Source organism: Homalodisca vitripennis, chromosome 6 (genome assembly GCF_021130785.1).
Source record: "Homalodisca vitripennis isolate AUS2020 chromosome 6, UT_GWSS_2.1, whole genome shotgun sequence".
NCBI classification, from domain to species: domain Eukaryota; kingdom Metazoa; phylum Arthropoda; class Insecta; order Hemiptera; family Cicadellidae; genus Homalodisca; species Homalodisca vitripennis.
The window spans coordinates 116,396,460-116,416,546 of record NC_060212.1 but is presented as its reverse complement, the minus strand read 5'-3'; the positions used below and the strand labels follow the sequence as shown (position 1 = coordinate 116,416,546).

At 34.0% G+C, this 20,087-nt stretch overlaps 1 protein-coding gene across 3 annotated transcripts in view; it reads left to right on the top strand.

Moving 5' to 3' along the window:
* Positions 1–20,087, top strand: part of LOC124364779 (GATOR complex protein WDR59) — a 59,086-nt gene that overhangs the window by 19,404 nt on the left and 19,595 nt on the right. For 2 of the 3 annotated variants that reach the window (XM_046820520.1, XM_046820521.1), the window contains exons 11-18: positions 1,928–2,112; positions 6,483–6,737; positions 8,279–8,423; positions 9,457–9,593; positions 11,025–11,164; positions 12,982–13,167; positions 15,662–15,785; positions 19,454–19,483. In XM_046820520.1, the coding sequence (XP_046676476.1) occupies positions 1,928–2,112; positions 6,483–6,737; positions 8,279–8,423; positions 9,457–9,593; positions 11,025–11,164; positions 12,982–13,167; positions 15,662–15,785; positions 19,454–19,483 (1,202 nt within the window). The remainder of the gene's footprint in view (positions 1–1,927; positions 2,113–6,482; positions 6,738–8,278; positions 8,424–9,456; positions 9,594–11,024; positions 11,165–12,981; positions 13,168–15,661; positions 15,786–19,453; positions 19,484–20,087) is intronic. The other variant, XM_046820522.1, reaches the window with a different exon arrangement.

Sequence of the window (20,087 nt, the reverse complement as noted above, 5' to 3'; positions counted from 1 at the left end):
GACCCTGTCAGAAGCTGACATGCAGTTATCCTCTTCATCCTCCCAGACTGAATTGGCTCAGAGTTAACTGTATTGCTTGTGTAGAGAGTGAAAGAGAGGGAGATCTACTGCTGGATACTGGCAGTACTACAATGTCATGAGACCCTGTCAGAAGCTGACATGCAGTTATCCTCTTCATCCTCTCAGACTGGATTGGCTCAGAGTTAACTGTATTGCTTGTGTAGAGAGTGAAGGAGAGGGAGATCTACTGCTGGATACTGGCAGTACTACAATGTCATAGGAGACCCTGTCAGAAGCTGACATGCAGTTATCCTCTTCATCCTCCCAGACTGAATTGGCTCAGAGTTAACTGTATTGCTTGTGTAGAGAGTGAAAGAGAGGGAGATCTACTGCTGGGTACTGGCAGTACTACAATGTCATAGGAGACCCTGTCAGAAGCTGACATGGAGTTATCCTCTTCATCCTCCCAGACTGGAATTGGCTCAGAGTTAACTGTATTGCTTGTGTAGAGAGTGAAGGAGAGGGAGATCTACTGCTGGATACTGGCAGTACTACAATGTCATAGGAGACCCTGTCAGAAGCTGACATGCAGTTATCCTCTTCATCCTCCCAGACTGAATTGGCTCAGAGTTAACTGTATTGCTTGTGTAGAGAGTGAAAGAGAGGGAGATCTACTGCTGGATACTGGCAGTACTACAATGTCATAGGAGACCCTGTCAGAAGCTGACATGCAGTTATCCTCTTCATCCTCCCAGACTGAATTGGCTCAGAGTTAACTGTATTGCTTGTGTAGAGAGTGAAAGAGAGGGAGATCTACTGCTGGATACTGGCAGTACTACAATGTCATGAGACCCTGTCAGAAGCTGACATGCAGTTATCCTCTTCATCCTCCCAGACTGAATTGGCTCAGAGTTAACTGTATTGCTTGTGTAGAGAGTGAAAGAGAGGGAGATCTACTGCTGGGTACTGGCAGTACTACAATGTCATAGGAGACCCTGTCAGAAGCTGACATGGAGTTATCCTCTTCATCCTCCCAGACTGGATTGGCTCAGAGTTAACTGTATTGCTTGTGTAGAGAGTGAAGGAGAGGGAGATCTACTGCTGGATACTGGCAGTACTACAATGTCATAGGAGACCCTGTCAGAAGCTGACATGCAGTTATCCTCTTCATCCTCCCAGACTGAATTGGCTCAGAGTTAACTGTATTGCTTGTGTAGAGAGTGAAGGAGAGGGAGATCTACTGCTGGATACTGGCAGTACTACAATGTCATAGGAGACCCTGTCAGAAGCTGACATGCAGTTATCCTCTTCATCCTCCCAGACTGAATTGGCTCAGAGTTAACTGTATTGCTTGTGTAGAGAGTGAAAGGAGAGGGAGATCTACTGCTGGGTACTGGCAGTACTACAATGTCATAGGAGACCCTGTCAGAAGCTGACATGGAGTTATCCTCTTCATTCTCCCAGACTGGATTGGCTCAGAGTTAACTGTATTGCTTGTGTAGAGAGTGAAGGAGAGGGAGATCTACTGCTGGATACTGGCAGTACTACAATGTCATAGGAGACCCTGTCAGAAGCTGACATGCAGTTATCCTCTTCATCCTCCCAGACTGGATTGGCTCAGAGTTAACTGTATTGCTTGTGTAGAGAGTGAAGGAGAGGGAGATCTACTGCTGGATACTGGCAGTACTACAATGTCATAGGAGACCCTGTCAGAAGCTGACATGCAGTTATCCTCTTCATCCTCCCAGACTGGATTGGCTCAGAGTTAACTGTATTGCTTGTGTAGAGAGTGAAGGAGAGGGAGATCTACTGCTGGATACTGGCAGTACTACAATGTCATAGGAGACCCTGTCAGAAGCTGACATGCAGTTATCCTCTTCATCCTCCCAGACTGGATTGGCTCAGAGTTAACGTATTGCTTGTGTAGAGAGTGAAGGAGAGGGAGATCTGCTGCTGGATACTGGCAGTTCTACATTGTCAGAGGAGAGTCTGTCAGAAGCTGACATGCAGTTATCCTCTTCTTCCTCTCAGACCGGACTTGCCCAACCAAAAACTCTGCAGCAGGAATTCTCACTCAGCAATGTCAATGTTCACAACATTACCTTTGAAAAGGTTGGCATTGTGTTTGTTTTTTAAAAATTGCATCGTGATAAAGTTTTATGTACAATTATTGCAAAAGTTTCTTTTACTGTTGAGTTTTTATGGTTTAAATTGGATGAATAATATTTTAGTTAATTTTATTTTAGTCTGCCAATACCTGCCTTTGAATATGGGCTGCTGAGATCTGTTAAACAATTTAAAGTAATTTAGTCTTGGAATTTATAGTATAATTTTATAATAATATTTAAACCATGATAAGTGTAAGAGAGGACTTTTTTATCCTAACATTGCCTCCAGTATAGCCAAGTTCCATTGCATTTTCATTTTATGATTGTGCAAACATTCAACAATCAAATGTATCGAGTTTGAATTAAGGTTGATGGTAAACTCAATCATATCATCTATATTTTGACGGTCAAGAATATTTTTAATATACAGAGTGATTGTATAATATATCTCCGTTTTTTAATATCTTTCAACGTAGTTTCACGTGACAATGTCAGTTAGCAAACTCACTATGTCGTAATAGTTTCATGGGAATGTCACATTTTTTTGTAGGCATTATTTCTATGTGATCTATCAGTGGCAACTGAGTACATCTATATATGTGATCTATTATAACTGAGTAACGCAATAATTTAAGTTTTGTATTTGATCGTTATGTCAGTGACGATAGGCTGACTAACTCCCGCTAAATCACACTGTGTTGATTTGACAGTTCATATAGTACATTTAAATCAACACTACCACCTCTATGTATATACCATTTTAAACAGAAAGAATTTTGATTTTAATGGTGACATTTGTTTTGCTGTTTTGGCAATAGTGATGTCACAGTGACGTCATAAACTTGCCAAAACGATCATCTTCATCTAACCATTTTGAAGCAGGTGTCTGTCTGTTTTGGTCTTTTGATTTAGTCACAAAAATTATTTATTTCATGAGATAATGTTAATTACTTATAAACAAGTTTATTATGGATCTTTTAAAATCAATATGTAGTGTTTTTGTACGTAGTTTCATGGTTTTATGTGTGATATGTTGTAATATTGGTAAACCTAAGTCAATCTAGGCTATTGTGCAGTGCAGTGAAAGTATTTTGGAGCTATAATATTAGTGATGTATCATGGGTATGGTTTATTATGTTGGTTTCCAGCTTTGTTTTAGGCTCTTATTTCAATAATGTCTCAAAATTTTGCTGTTTATTGACATTAGAGAATTTGTTAACCTGTCAGACACAACTTAGGCCTTGATAGTGACACCTAGGTTTCCCTTTATGCTTTCTGAACCCCAAAATAAGCCAATATTTCAGCCAAAGTTAAAAATTAATAATATAATCAGTTAACCCTACATCGGGCGCTAAACGGAGTTTTCCTCCGTGTATTTTTTATTATTAAAAATAGTACTACTTTTGCGATGTTGGCAGTAGTTTCCCGCAGTGTACTTCACGAGCATCTTTCGGGGAAGCGAAACAATAGCCTCCCGCTTATCTTTGTCAGAATCTGTCAGTATGAGGTCTACTTCCGTGCGAGACTGGACGATTCCTCCGTGAGCGCCCGATGTTGTGTTTGTAGTGCTTGGACGAAATCTCCGTGAGCGCCTTATTGTGTATAGTTTTTATGGAGTAATAATCCGTGTGCGCCTAAATGTGTGACCTGTGATAGTTTCTTTTTAAGTTTTACAATATATTTTATTTGAATCTTGTGAAATGGAGAATGAAGACGAGAGACTTGTCAGTACAGTACCAGTGTGCTAGGGAACATTTCAGTACTGTTTATGGAGTGAACGTTGTCGTTATAAGAACCGGAAGAAAAATGTTTTGGAACTTTGTGTAGTGTGTAAAAAAATGTTTAGTAAAGAACAAATTTTGATTTCAGAGTAATAATTGAAATTACAATTGTATAATATCTCAAGAATTGAATTATGTTATTTTTGTAAGAAGTTAAAAACTAAGTTAATTTCCATATATTATTACAGCAGGTTAAACATTTTTAAAATTAATTGCATTATTCCTTAAAATAAATCATGTTGTTACTATACAATATTTTATATATATATATATATATATATATATATATATATATATATATATATATAAGATTTTGAATTTCTTATTTGGAAAATTCATTACATAAGAGATTAATTTTTATTTAATTTCTAAAAATGAATATATTACATTGTACTTAAATCAGTATGAATATGTAAACAAATAAAAACAGTTTAAACGACTATAATATCCATTATTCACTAACCTGGAGGAAACCTCCGTGAGCGCCTGATGGTGTTTCTAATTTTAAGCGCCTGATGGAGGGTTAATACTACCATATAAAAATTTACATTTTAACTTCAATTTTTTAAAATAATCGTACTCATAGTAATAAATTTAGCCTTTCGTATACTATTTGTGGTTTTTACTATACATTTCATTTTTCTTCAAGAGAACAGGATACCATTACATAATTTCTGAAACTAGATCAAATGAATTAATTGGGTATCTCAGATTCTAATATTTATTATATTATCACACTTTACCAGGTGCAGTCCCACCACTTAAAAACATTTATACACATTTGTTTAACATAGTCATTTTTTTTATGGTTTATGCATAATTTTTATGCCATAACTAGCTGATTCCTGCGGCTTCGCACGCTCTACGTAAGCTTTGCCCGTGTATGTGAACTTCTGGTACGAGTCAATTAGATTTCCAACGCTGATGTAGAGTTTGCCTTGTTGCCACGACCAAGAAAGTGTCTATATATTTATAGCTATTGTACACGTACCTTTACTTTATTATAAAGTAGTCTAACACTCAAGCTTTAAGTTCAACCAGAAATTTATCTTAAAGAGAAATTCCCCATCATAACTTAGCGCCTTCAATTAGTATTTGGTTATTTAATATAACTGTCAGGTAATTGCAGTTAATAATGTGCAGGCGCTTTAAAGACTATTATCTTTTGCAGCGTCACTTGGTGGCGAGTTACATCAATGGGCATAGCATATAAACCTTCTCCGTGGAAAAATACATATACATACAAATTTTCATAATGATCGTTCAAATAGTTCACGATTCCATAAAGGACAATCAAACAAACATTCATTTATATATATATATATATATATATATATATATATATATATAGATTATCTCCACATTATCTTGAAACAAGTAACGTATTACACATATAGGTTTATAGTAAAAATATATTTTTTACAAAATTGTTAAAGTACATGTAAAAAACACAAAAAAATAGCCTACCATTTGAGAAAAAAAAGAACTACCAGTTCCAGGGTTAAATTAAATGACTCTGTGTATTTTGTAAAACATAATTTTATAACTACATAATATCCATTTAAATCCTATCCATTGTAAGAATTTCTTCCTCCATTTTTGTATTTCCATGTCGTAAAATTCTGCTGTTAATTACTTCGGAAACAGAATAACTTTTTAAAATTCATCATAGGTCTTGAAGCTGATGCCGACAAATTATCAGCTTATGGTCTTATCTGAAACTGTTTGTAAGTGAAATATCTTTCACATTTAAAAGAATGTATTACAGCGGAAATTTTACACTTGGTGGTAGTGGCGATCGGGATATCCATCTTGGATGGTTATTCGTCCAATACTGAGCATCGTAGTAAGGCAATGTATGGATAGAGAATGAGAGATGGATTTTATCTTACACGTGTCATTGCTGCTTTATGGCTTTGGAAACCTCATTGCACAATCATTCATGGATTTTTCTGCAACAATGAAAATGAGGTGTATTTGGGTTTTAAAATTGCAACTGTGTTCTAAGAGATGGCAATTACCTATTTGAAAGACAGTGCTCAAAATTGAATTTAGAAAGGGGGAGAAAAAATGTAATCAGAACATAGGAGCAATGAAAAAAAGTGTTACCAGTGATGACGGGTGTTCACTGACGTGAAATCCAAAGCCTCTGTGGAACGTTTAGTGTAGTGCTATCTATTTTAGGCCAACCACTACTATATTTTCATAATCTTATAGTTTTTATATGTATAAATAACATGGTTTCAGGTTTCACTTCTCTGTCATCTCTACCAATGAAACTCGCTCGGAAATTCATAATCTTCTGGTAAAAGAAAGCATTTTAAGCAAACAATATTTAAGAAAAAGGTGCGCTATTATGCTGCTTTTTTGTAATATAAGAACAATGGTAAGAATGAAATAAATAAACTAGTTGCATAAATTAAAACATATTTCACATTTTTGTGCCAGCACGATATATGAGATATATATATATTAGCAGCCATGAGAAAGAACAGAAAAAGTAATTGTATCCACTATATGTGTTCCTATCCACTTATTGTGTTTGAAAATTTGCTCTTTCTCATTCTTAAATTGATGTTTGTAATTGTTACAGATGGACGTGACCAGGAGAACGTGTCTGGTGAAAGCCTCGGTCAACAATTTATCGGTTCTTCTGCACATAACGTTCCCAGCCAATTACCCGTACGGAATCATGCCTGCGTTCCAGTTTGCCGCTGGTTCTACTGTCGATATTGTAATCAAGACCAAACTGTTGAAAGTATTGAAGCACGCAGCTCAGCAGAGAGTCAGTAAGAACCGTAGTTGTCTGGAACCATGCTTGAGACAACTCGTTGTGGCTCTGGAGCGTGTGAGTTCCTATACAACCAGCTCTTGCTTACCATTTTAACAGACCTTGCTGTTTACTAAGAGTTGTTTTGAAGATTTTCCTAGAGTTGTATTGACATACGACAACCACCAATTTATTTAAGTTTTGTCTTTAAATTTACTGACAGCATTAAAAAATTAAAAGTTACATTAACTAATTATTTAATTTTTGTGTGTAAATGTTGATTGCTGTATTTTAAAAATGCTGTCTTTTTGAAGAAATCTTGTTGTTGTATAAACTTTAGAAGTTTTACCATACTTTACTATAAACTGATGTAAAGAAACAGTTTAAACCATGTTTCATTTTTCTGTTTGGAAAAAACAGTTATTAGTCTTTAGTTTTGTAGTGTATATAATATTCGTTTCTTTTATATTGAATATTAAATCCTTCATGCTTTTGTGTTTGCCTTGACTAGACCTTGCATTGTTTGTCTAGAATTTAGTAACAGCAATTGGGTCTATTTAAACTAATTAATTGTCTCACTGAACACAGGACATTTCTAACTTTAAAAAGGAATAAGATAGAAATGTAATAAAATGTAAATATTTTTTGTTTTTGTTTTATTCAGTTGCTTCTCATACCAAACTGCAGATGATTTTAATCAGCTTACAAATTGTGATAATTTGTCACATTTTAATATTACAGTTTTAATAGATTTTAAAGTACAGGTTATAATACAGTATTAGTCTCAAAATAATGTTATTGTACAGTAAATGCAGTATTGCTATATAAGGCAGCTTTATGCACTGCACACACATGCAAAATGTCGGTATCTCGATTAGAAAGTAATTTTTTTATCCACTCATGTTTATTTATTCTAGGAGGAAAAAAGAGCGTCCATTCACACCTAACAATACTAACAGACAACAATGTTAACAATGCTTGGTTTAGCAGTCAGATATGTTTTAGCTATACGGTATTCATTTGGCACTAACTGGACTTATTTACGTTAGGATGTAAACGCGCTCTCCCCTGCGTGGACAAGAGGACATGCAGGGTCGCCAACCCTGCAAGCACATCATCTTGTAGTGCTGTATGCTGCTGCATGTAATAGGTCTTGTGAAATATCCATCAGTATGGTCGTCATCTTGTAGCACTACAAATTGTTACATGTAATATCGCCTTAAGTGCAAAATGTATGCTACAAGTGTAGTTGTACGTATGTTATAGGCTAATGAGCTAATTGTGAAAAGTTTATTGTTATTTTGTATAATGTAAACAATTTATGGTAAGTGCCACTACTATTCTGAAAAGTTAGCTAGCTTTTTTCTACCATATTTTTGGACAAAAATGGTATATTACAATGAGTTGAGTAGCAAAAAAATGGCAATAAGTTAAAAAATATCTCCTGGAGTATGTGGGCTTGCGGAAATACCTACGTTGAAGGTTAAAAGGCCAAGTAAATATAAATATGTGTTAACTTTGATATTGAATGTTTCAGATGCAAAAAGTATGTGACCAATAATTTTATTTCAGAAAATGCCTGTCTTGAAAGTTTGTAATAGTGTTTAAAATTATTTTAGCTCTCCAATAATGAAGAATTAGACAAAAATATTTTACGGCATCAGGCGTCTCCAGTATCTGTGGTTGACCACTCAGCTCTGGCGGGTTTCCAGGATGCTTCAATCCCTTTTCCTCGATCATCTGGAGCTAGATTTTGTGGTGTCGGTAAGCATTGCTTTACTTTTAAATTACCTTCCGATCATAATGTGTCAGAAATGTAAAATTGTGAATAGTTACAACAATATTTTATTTCAATTAAACAAGATTGTTTGTTCTTGATTATAACGGCAATTATTTTCTTTAAGTATCTTTGTGCATGGAGGTTTAGATGATAGACAAGAGTTCTGCCTTGAACTGTCACAGACAACTGATGCAGTCAGATGTTCCAACGATATGTCTCAAATTTTAAAATTGTTTCTTACTACTCATTGAAAAGTTCAGTACTAGAATCGTGGCTAGTTTAAAATCTGTGAAGAATGTTGCTACTTTAAACATCAATAGTGCCGAAACTGAACATTAACAGAAAACATTAAACTTTAAACATTAACAGAAAACTGTAAAATAATAAAATAAAATAAGCCAAACGCTTAGTAACCTCCTGAGGGTAAAAGGAATCGTGATTTGAAAGTGATTGATAAAGTGGCATCACTCAAAAAATCAAAAAGAAAAAGTTAATGTTTGATGATGATAGGAGAGGTTGTTACTGAATTAAAGCTACAACTAGCGATAATTGTTGTGTTTTTTGATCATTATATTTGATTATATTGTGATAACGCTGAACTGTGATGCAAATTGTAAATGTAACATATGAACTATTGTTTTGACTAATCAGGTGACCGAAACATGTAAAAGTATAAGTAAACAATGCGTCAATTTGAAACTGAAGTGGTATTAAAATCTGTTTCAAAATTGAGTACATTTGAGTAAAGTTGAACCGCAGTGAAATGTGTTATAATTAAAGGGAAACGGGAATACAAGCACTGTGTTCCTGTAAATGTTTTACATTTGAGCAAATGCTTACAGAAAGGACTTTACCTGTCTATTTTATATCAGATTTTGGTAAATGCTGTTATTTCTCCAGTGACTTATGTGGTGAACTCGAGGGACTAAGAGACTGGTTGATATTTGATATAAGTGAAAATGTTACACATGAGTTTTAAGGATGTTAAACACATTTTAATGTCCAATGAAATATCAGGGTTGTTGGTGACGTTTGGTCGGTCGTCCACGCCTAGAAGGTTGTCGAGCCGTTCAGAGACTTTAACACCTCGCAGTTTGTCCTCTCTCCCAGAACCTGTGCTTGCTGTGCCTTCTTCGTACTACTTCCATGACAGGGTATGCCTTTTGGTTTAAATAGGTGGTTTTAATGTTATATAATAAAAATACAAACATGACTAATATATTTAAGTAAACTAAATAAATAATGCCTGATAAAGTTTTTTTGTTTTATTACCAGCAGAAGTTGTAGTAGGTATTGCCGTTTTTACAAATTAATTAATTATATATTTATATATATATATATATATATATATGGAAAGTAGTGGAGTTAACGCTGTCATTTTGCCATCGTGTGTACAGTGCTTCATTATGCTTCTAACTGTGTAAGGTGTAGCATATACGTTCCCACTGTCCTGAAAAACATGAGTGGTGAAATACAAAATCCCGCCAAGTGTGAAGTGCGTGGTGTTATAAGATTTGTTTGGCTGAAAAATCACTCACCAGCTGAGATTCATCATGAATTGTACGCAGTTTATGGACCAAACATTATGAGTAAAGGTATACTCCGTCAATGGGAGCGATTTAAAAAAATGAAAGAATAAACATTCATGATAAAGAAAGGGGTAGTAGGCCTTCTCTTTTCAGTGATAATCTACTGAACAAAGTGAATGAAAAAGTTTGTGAGAACCGTTGTTTTACAATTTTGGAACTTTCTGCAATTTCTCTGAATATTTTACAGAAGATAGCGACAGAAAAACTAGGCTACCACAATTTTTATGCTTGTTGGGTACCAAAACAGACTACTGACAATGCTCGCCCTCACACAGCTCGAATAACAAATGAACTTATGGCCAAGTTTAAATGGTACTTTTGTAATCGTCCTTCATACAGCCCGGATTTAACTTCTAGCGGCTCTCACCTATTACTGAACACGAGAACGTTAACTTGCATCTCAGTAGTTCGACGATCATGAATAGCTTCAAAACACCATGACAGTTTGGCTATATTAACAGGAGGCAGATTTTAATGCAGAGAGGTTATTTTATAGAGTGTTCAAAGATATGATAATTGCTCTAATCTGTAGAATGGTAGGGAGACATTATAGTTTTCAAATGTGTGTTATAAGATTTTTATATCTTTACTGGTTAACTTTTTATTTCAAAACAGAGGTTACTTTCTAGATAAACCTTGTAAATTAATAATAAATTGGGCCGAAATAGAATTTGTATTCTGTATTTGGTACATGTGTGTTTATCGTAACTATTACTATACTAGATTTACATGTATTATAAATACAACTTTTTACTTTGAGATATTTACATGGAAATAAAATAAAAAAGGTTACGTAATTTAACTAGACTACATTTTAAATAATTTTATTATTATCTATTTAGGATAAATATTTAACAAAATAAAGTGGATTTAAAAAAACTGATATCAGTTTTATTAATGATATTAATTTCATGTTCTACTGTAATGTCATTTGAATTTTCATCATTAATTCAATCATAAAAACTTTTGTAAAATTTAATCTGGTTGTTTCTGCAGGCTAGTGGAGTCCAAGTTCGTCCGAGAGTTGGAAGAGGGTTAACAAGGAACCCACCCGCTCGAGCGAATAAAGCCATAGTCATAGTGTACGATGCATCAGCTTTATTTTTCGTCCAGCGAAATCTAGCAGAAAACTATATGTAAGCTTTGTGTTATCTATTGTGCTTTTATTTATGGTTTATTAATATAATTTAGAATTCATCTTTCATGAAGATTTGTGGATTTGAGATTAGACTTAGACACATCACTATTTTAGACAGTGCATGATATTTCAACAGTAATTCAAGAATATCACAATATATGAAAGCTATTGGGATTTCAACATTTGGTTATATTTTAAGAACTTTATAAGTCATTTCCTCTAGCTTCTACTTTCATAAAGATAGATTATAAAAAGGGCTTCCAGAATGTCTTTTACATGAAAAAAATAATTGGTCCTGTATTTCTATTACTTATAATGTAAAGTGTAAATTAAAAATTTTGGAAAAAAATTATTTTTTATCACCCTTATTTGTGATACAACTTTATAAGCTGTAGGCCTAAACCTATATATTTTTCTTTAGTGGACATATTTATGTACAAGGGTCGTTCAAAGTCTTAGAAAAAAATAGAAAAACTAGTTTTATCAGCAAATTTTGGTTATTCTCAACATAACCTCCTTTGAGCTCTATACGTTTTTCCAAATTTTTTAAACCATTCAAAAAATACAATTTTGGAAGTTCTTTAAAATAAGCATTTTTTGCTCAATAACCTGCTTGTTTGAAGTGAAGCGTCGAACTCCAAGCAGTCTTTTTTTCAAATTCGGAAAAAGTCACTGGAGGCCAAATCTGGCGAATACGGTGGATGTTGCAACGTTTCAAATTTCAGTTCCACCATTTTCATGCAAAATTTAAGTGACTATACCTTTTGATATCCCTGTAGTCTCAACTATTTCATGCAATTTAGAATATTTACCTTAATCTGCAATGTTGTCTTCATAGCAAATTAAATAATAGATGGCTTCTTTTTTTATGTGTTTTTCTTGGCATTGCCATCTTGGGAACTCAACGGTACATTATCTGTAATTCGTTGGGACCCAAGATCGTGTATGTTTATTGTAAATAAATTTCTTGATTCTTGACTGGGATTACTAATAAAGCTGGGATAGATGGAGGTCAAAACTTTCCATTAACTCACTTTCTTCTGTCTTTCAAATGCAATACAAAGTTTCATACGTTTTAAACTAACTTTATGATGATTCTTGGAGTTTGGAATATATCTCAAAACTGGATGGCAGTGCTATAATGTGCAATTACATAGATGTACCTTGGATAGAGCCCTTAAAACAGACACTGCATAATATCTCAAGAGTAATCCAAGAATATCACAATATTTCAAAGCTATTGGTAGTTCAACAAATTGGTTATATTTCAAAAACACACACACACACACACACAATATATATATATATATATATATATTATATATATATATATATATATATATATATATTGGATAGAGCCATTAAAACAGTGCAAGTACTTTCTGCCTGCCACCAGAAAATCAATACAAGTTTGTCGTTGGATAATCCAGTTTTATTTATTTGGATGGTTTGGTTTCTGCCCATGTGTGTACAGAAGATGTACAAGAAATATTACAATAAATTTATCGATTGAAAAATCTTACGTAGTGCCCTTAAAACGTTTTCATATTCTTAAAATAAGCCACTTCAGTGTTTAGCAGAGTCTTTCCCACTAGTTAATGACGCAATCAGATTTATGTCTTTGTGTTTTTCCATCTGTTTGGTAGTTAACTTTAACTAACGAAGTTAACTTAGAGGGTCGGAATTTTGTGTGAAACACCAATTCTACTGTTAATTTGTCAAAATTGAAAATGGTACACATTGGTCCATTGGAAGTTGCTCTCCGAGCTAGGATATGGGGCCTCCCACACTGACTATTTATCTGATGTGTTACAGTTTTGACTGGCAGAATGTAACAAACATGTGTCAGTACAATGCTGGGGTAGCAGCCAGTGCTGGGCGTAGAGATCTGGTGCAGGCTTGGTCCCTGGCAGCATTGGCAACTTCCAGTCCCTCGGCCGACCTTGACGACGATTTCCCCTGGCAGTCCCACCCTTTCTCCAAGGGGTTGCTTCAGTCAATGTGAGTAGTATGTTGTTGACTTTTACCAGGTTTTCAGCTGATAATGAAGAAGCAAAGCAGACACTCTTTTCCAGATAGGCAAATAAATATTCCTTGGAGATTCCCAAAAGTCTCCACAACCTTCTAAAAATTAACCATTTAAGAGCAAGTCATAGCAGATACGCTAATAATATCTTAGTAAAGATTTCACTTTATATTCCTGAGAATGAGTCAGTTCAAAATAGTACATGACCCCATTTCCGTGAGGAAAGTTCTACCCAAATCCACATGGCAGATGTAAAGATGGCCACTGCTGCCGGCATGGCTTCTAAAAGGTACACACCCCTTACTGACATGACACTCCTCACCAAACGCCATTATGATTTCTTGCACTGTTCAACTTCAGTATTTTTTGTTTAAGTAAAGCATTATGCAGCGTTCATTTTTGGGCCAAATCTGACCAGGACAAAACAGCTACAAAGCATTATGATTGGAATCAAAAGTGTTTTTGAAAAATGCTGTTAAAGTATCAAAAGTGCAAATGAAAATTCTGTTAAAGTATTATATTTTGGTCAGAATCTAAAAATGGTTTGAAGTGTGTTCTCTACTTTTTGGAACATTATTCTCAGGTGTTATCATTCAACAGTCTGTCGTATTGTTTAGAGTTAATAGCTTACTTTGACAATGAACCAAGCTATATTTAACCCTTTGAGTGCCACAGGTATTTTCCCAAAGCATATGCATAAAATGCCAGACTGTCTTTTACATATGTGTATGCTTTTGGAAAAAAAGCTGTTGTATAATAACTACCCAACAGATTTTCATTCTTTTGTTGTTGTTTTTTTTTCTCATTAAATGCAGATTATGATACATATCATTACAAATAAAATTTGCTTTATAAAAATATAAAACTTTTAGTATTAATAAAAAATGTTTTTTATTTTTTTTATAAAAAGTTGACTTTTAACCTAATTTGAGTGTATATGGTATTTTTAAGATTTTTTTCCTTATAACATGATAAAGGCCATATAATTTTAAATAGAACCCATGTATAATATATCATTCTAGAATAAAAAAACATAGCATTATATGTATAAACAAAATGCTGCCTGGTACTGACATTATATAAATTGTACTTCATTTGTTCATGAGTTTAAAAAATACATAGTAATAGTGTAGTTTTTACAAAAAATCTAATAAAACATCAATATAACACAAATAAATATGATTTTATTAATCAAATGTAGGAACAAATAATTGCTAACATTTTCACATAAAAGTTCACATTTACTAAATAATAACCCTAATATATTTAAACTGAAAATTCACGTTTTTCACTTGGAGACAGCTCAAATCACTACATTATTTTTGTAAAGAAATGCGGTAACATACTGTAGAAGTTAATATTTTATTTTTTATTTACTCAAAAGCCTGGTTATCGGCACATAAACAACAAGAAAGGCTGTTACGCAACACAGTACTCGTCCGCTATGTCGTGTGACTGGAAAACAAAATCATCGCATAGGTACTACAGTATTATCACAGCTGACTATTTTTAGACGAATTTTCCTTATCATACCACCATGTATTTTCTAAACTATGTATACTTTGTATATTCTATGTATTCTCATACCACCAGGACCAAAATAAACTTCATTATATGTTCCTTCTTCCATAATGAATCGTAAAATACTAGTTGTATCATACTTCCTATCGCCAAATCGTCTCGAAATAGATGCACGAATGACCTGACATTTTCGAATAATAAAACGTTCTTTTAGTTATTATTTTCATTGATTGTCGTAATAACTTGTTAATTCCAAAATAGGTTAAAGAAAGTCTGTTCTTTTAAATACTGTAATTTATTTTTTCCCCGATGAGGAAAACTCGTCCAAAAATAGTGGCCTCTTGATAAGTACCCAAACAACATAAGTTTCACAGATAAAATAGTAGAGAAACAACATAGAACTCGGATTTATCGATAGTTTGGAACCTATTGAATACAGCTGTCTGGTTATTTAGCCAAAATAATCTTGTACTATATAAAATATTATCGAAATACGAAACGTCAAAATTAGCAACGCTGTGGCACTCAAAGGGTTAATGTGTGGGAAATAATAAATGCCACAAACTTCACCCTGCCCTTACACCGCTTAAGCCTCTCTGAGAAGAAACCCTCATACCAAGGAGCGCTGTTTTTCAACCACCTGCCCGATCATCTAAGAAACCAGCCACCTCAGTGTTTCGCGAACCAACTAACAAAATGGCTGCAAGAAAGGCCCTACTATTCAGAGTCCGAATTCTTGAGCACCTGACACAGTGCAGCGGAAGACAAGAGCTCCCTCTGGACATCAAACTTTGTATCAACTTTGCATTATATAACTATGACACAGAAACTATTTCCATTGTATAAATTTTACTAACCACAACTTTTGTTTTATGACGCATGTACTATTCTCTATGAATATGTAAATAAAGAAATTGTCTATTGTCTATTGTCTATAATCTTTTTCAGAATTTTGCACTTTGCGAAACAAAATGATATCCAGATGGCTGCCATGTTGACCTGTGCGTTCAGTTCACGTTTGGAGAGTCTGCTTGGCTCAAAACATCGGCAGTTCAAAGCCAACAATAGTAGTGTAAGTATGAACTCTCACAGTCGAGATTCTCATTAATAATGCCAAAACAGGACCAATGCAGAAATATGGTTTTTCATAATCTGTGTTTTTGTTGGTTCTAACTCCTACATTAAATCTATTTTTCTTCTTTAAAAAAATATAACGAAACTAAAACAGGTCTCTCTGTCTCTCTGGTGGCAGTTTTGTCAGAACCAGTAGAACAATTTTATTTCGATTAATGTATACTTGAATATTACAAAACCAATGATGCAGTTGAAAAATTCAGAAAAAAAACACTTTTACTCTGTGCTTTAAGATCTAGAAAAAAATACAAAATTATTACTACATCTAATATAAAATTGTTCTCCACCAAACGTAGCTCCTCAAATAGTCAATCTACGTGTCAGTACGTCTAAGCCTAACTTACATCAAAATCAAACTGCTACGTACCATTGATATCTAAGATCTCTCTAAGTAGAACATTAAAATAGTTTAAATTTAATACCCTGTATTTGTGTCAAGTGTCTCACTTCAATGCCAAGTCCAATATTTTACTTAACCCAATTAAAATCTTAACTAAATTCAGTTCTGCAATTTTTTCCAGAAAAGGATCACATGTAACTTTTATAATTTAATGGGATCTTTATTTTCCTGGCCTCTCCCCAGCCATAGGATTGACAACCAGTCTGTCACAATAGTAACATTGAAAAATGCCAGTAAGGCCTCCTCCATATCGGTTAATCGAAAACCATTCCTTCATAGGGAGGCTTTTCATATTCCTTTGTTGGGTTAATTATCAATAGTGAAACAGATCCTGAACTGTCATCAGCTGGAATTATAGAAAATATATCAGATTTGTATTTGGCCATCCTGTTATTGAAATGAATGCAGACTACTGTATTTTTGTTTTGGAGATATTGGGTTTCAGCTTCAGGGTTTAAAAATAACTATTGTGGTCAGCATCGTCAGACGTAAATGTTAGTATACGTTTATCAGCAGAATGATCATTAAAGAGTATAAGATTGAGTACCAAACCCTAGAGGACTTTATAATGAATCTGTATAAATCCACTCTTCGTAGTTTCCAGATAAAACTTAGGCAAACAGTAACTCAGCATAGAGCTTAAACGCTGTGATAGGAGTAAGAAATTAGATTGCAAATCTTCACTAAGGTGTAATTTCTCTGTACTATATCGTCTGCTGAGAGATATAGTATTCAACCTCAATGAAAGATGTTAGAAATTAGTCACAGAAATTATGACGAGGTCTGAAACGAGCTTCTTTAGAAGGGATGGATCATTAAGGATGGGGGCAATATGATTGTAAATGGGTTACTCAAGCAAATTATTACATACACGTATAAGACAGTGATATTTTACGAAAGCAACTTGTCTACACAAAAAGCAAATTTCAAACCGCAAGAGATTTTGGTAAGGAACCATGTGATAGGATGTTGTTGGAAAGAAAACTAAGTGATGATCAAGTTTAGGATCTTTTATGCTTGATAAATTCTGGGAAATTGCTGTTTGGTTCGACAGTTTTCCTAGCTAGCATTGCAGTAATATCCATACAAAGCTGTTTTATGGTAAAGATTAACTCTTGGTGACTGTTGATGTTTATCTGTAGAACATTAGTTTATCAGATGGCTGATGCAATGATTTTGATAAGGTAACATCAGGTTATTCTTTTTGCTGTAAAGTATCAGGATGTGTAGATTTTTTGGGAGAAGCATTAATGAAAAGTCATCTCAAAAACAGACAAGCCTAATGGCTTGGTGTAAGCAAGTTCCAAACTCTGAATGGTTTATATCCATTTCCCTGTCCTGGTTTTATTGACTGAGTTAACCACATACTAAAATAACGTGGTAAAATTCGGTCAAAGTTACATATGGCATGAATCTAACAGTTATTTAGCCTTGTAAAGACCTTCTAGTTGGTTTCATTGAAATTCAATGTAAGCCGCAGAAAATAACAAGCTGCTGTATTTCACATCGAAAACCAAAAAATGGTCATGGTCTACTTCACTAATAATACAGGGGTAAATCAAATGTAAATGGTAATTTATTTTTTTAATTTGAGGACCTTATAAACTTATTATTCTTTTAAAATTTTTCAATATACTCTCTTCTGCGTGGTCGACACACTTTTGCTACCAATTTAGAAATTTCAGTATTCCCTGGTCAAATGAGAGTTTGAGCACGAGTTTTAAGCCAATCGTGCACATGCTTCTCGACTTCTTCATTCTTCTCAAATTGTTTTCCTTTCAGAGATTCCTTCATAGGTGCGAAAAAATTACAGTCACAGGGGGACAACTGAGGGTTATAATGAGGGTGCTCAAGGGTTTTCCAGTCTATTTCTTTTAACTTTTCCCTTGTCAAAACCGCGGTGTAAGGCCTGGCTTTGTCATGGAGGAGAATGACATCTCTGATGGGCGTGTTTCTGGTTTTGTTTCAATAGCTTTTGCCAACTGTAACAACTGAGGGTAGTAAGCCGCATTCACTGTACATTGATAATGGAGAAGATCGAAAAATAAAATTCACCTATAGACCAAAAATATCGTTGCAAGGACTTTTACAGCAGAATTTGAACGGCACGAATATTGTTATCTTTAAGGCTTCTCCTTAGGCGTCGACCATGATTTTCGTTTTCAACCCGTTCTTGTTCACCTTTCTCTTGCCCACATAAACACACGATTTTGAGGCAGTGTACTGTCCCTAAATGAGTTAAAATTTCTGACGGTTTTACGCATTCATGGCAGTACTGACGACAATGCCAAACTGAACACTAACCAGAACAGTTCCCCCACTCCTCATAAACCAAAAATCTACTTCACACAGCATTACCTATTTAGGACCTGCATTCTAAGAACAATAGCAAAATTACTGCTCATATTTGATTTATCCTCGCATATCTTTTCTATTGTCAGTTGAGTACCCCATTGGGTGTGATTGACTGTTAAGTCTCTAACATATATGATAAAACAAGATGATAAAAAAAATGCAATAACTTTGTTTGCCTAATGGTTGTTAATATTCTTAGGCACTTTGAAAAATTTACCGAAGATGGTTTCAGGTACTTAAACTGCTTATATAAGTATGTGTTCTATACAGCTTCATTAGTCAAGCCAATAGACACATATTCAGTGCCCTACCTAGCATATGTAACAACGCCATAAGCTGTATGTGGTCTAATTCTCGTACAAGAATGTAACTGAGAATATTGTTTTTTATACGATTTGTTAGCTCTTTCACATGAATATTGCTTGTAACGTAGGTAGGCTATGTCAGTCTTAATGTTTGGAGGGTTGTGTAGACAACGTGGTTGTCCTGAGATGTTCAACATTTAGGTGACAAGTATTGGATGTAATTAGTTGTAACTTAACTAGCCTCAAGTTTGGCTACGTTGTAAAACCCTTAAAACATTCTGTAAATTACTGTTGGAGAATTGAAATTAACTATTTAACAAGCCTGAAAAATATAAGTGAGCTCAGTTTGTTGTGTATTCAAATATTAAAACATAATAAAAAAGTATTAATACAGATAAGATCAAATAAAATTTGAACAATGAACAAAATAATGTAGTTTGGGATTCAAAACAATAATTTCCTATTGGAAAATCATTATTTGTATTTTTTTCAATGAAGTGTTAAAATCGCAAGAAGTAATTCATAATAAACTTTTTTCCGTTATAGCGGGTGGCAACGGGGAAATGGTGGCTAAAGGTAATGTATTCTATGAGCAATCCCAGATAGCATGACTGTGTCCTGCACTAGCTTTTGTATTTTAATTAATTTTATATTTTAATAACAATTTTGTTTTGTAGATACCAAGTAATTTTTAATTAATAATTTAAATTATAGTTTTTCACACTTTTATATAGAGTTTTTTCTTAGATATAAGTTTACACATCTTATGTTTTTGGTGATGTTCTTTGAAGACTTGTAAAGTGACGTTTAATGTTATAGAATGAATTGGAAAATTGAAGTTGGTAGGTAATTGCTTTTTAGCTACACTAATCTGATATATTTTGTGATGATATTACTTTTTCAAATCTTCACTGATAATGAATTAGGAAATAAATTATTATTATAAAGTATGCGTAAGAATGTATGTTGGGTATCATATCATTTAGCATGTATTGGTTTGGTCCAAGGAGGTCATACTTGTGTCAGCTCTGAATTGAAACTTTGCAAACCAAATTCAAGGCAGTTTATAGCAGGATAATCTCGTTATAACATGTAGAGAGTTTGGATATCCAATGATGTATTTTTATGACAAGAATAATTCAGCTGAAATTTTGTAATAAATAAATGGATTTATATTTAG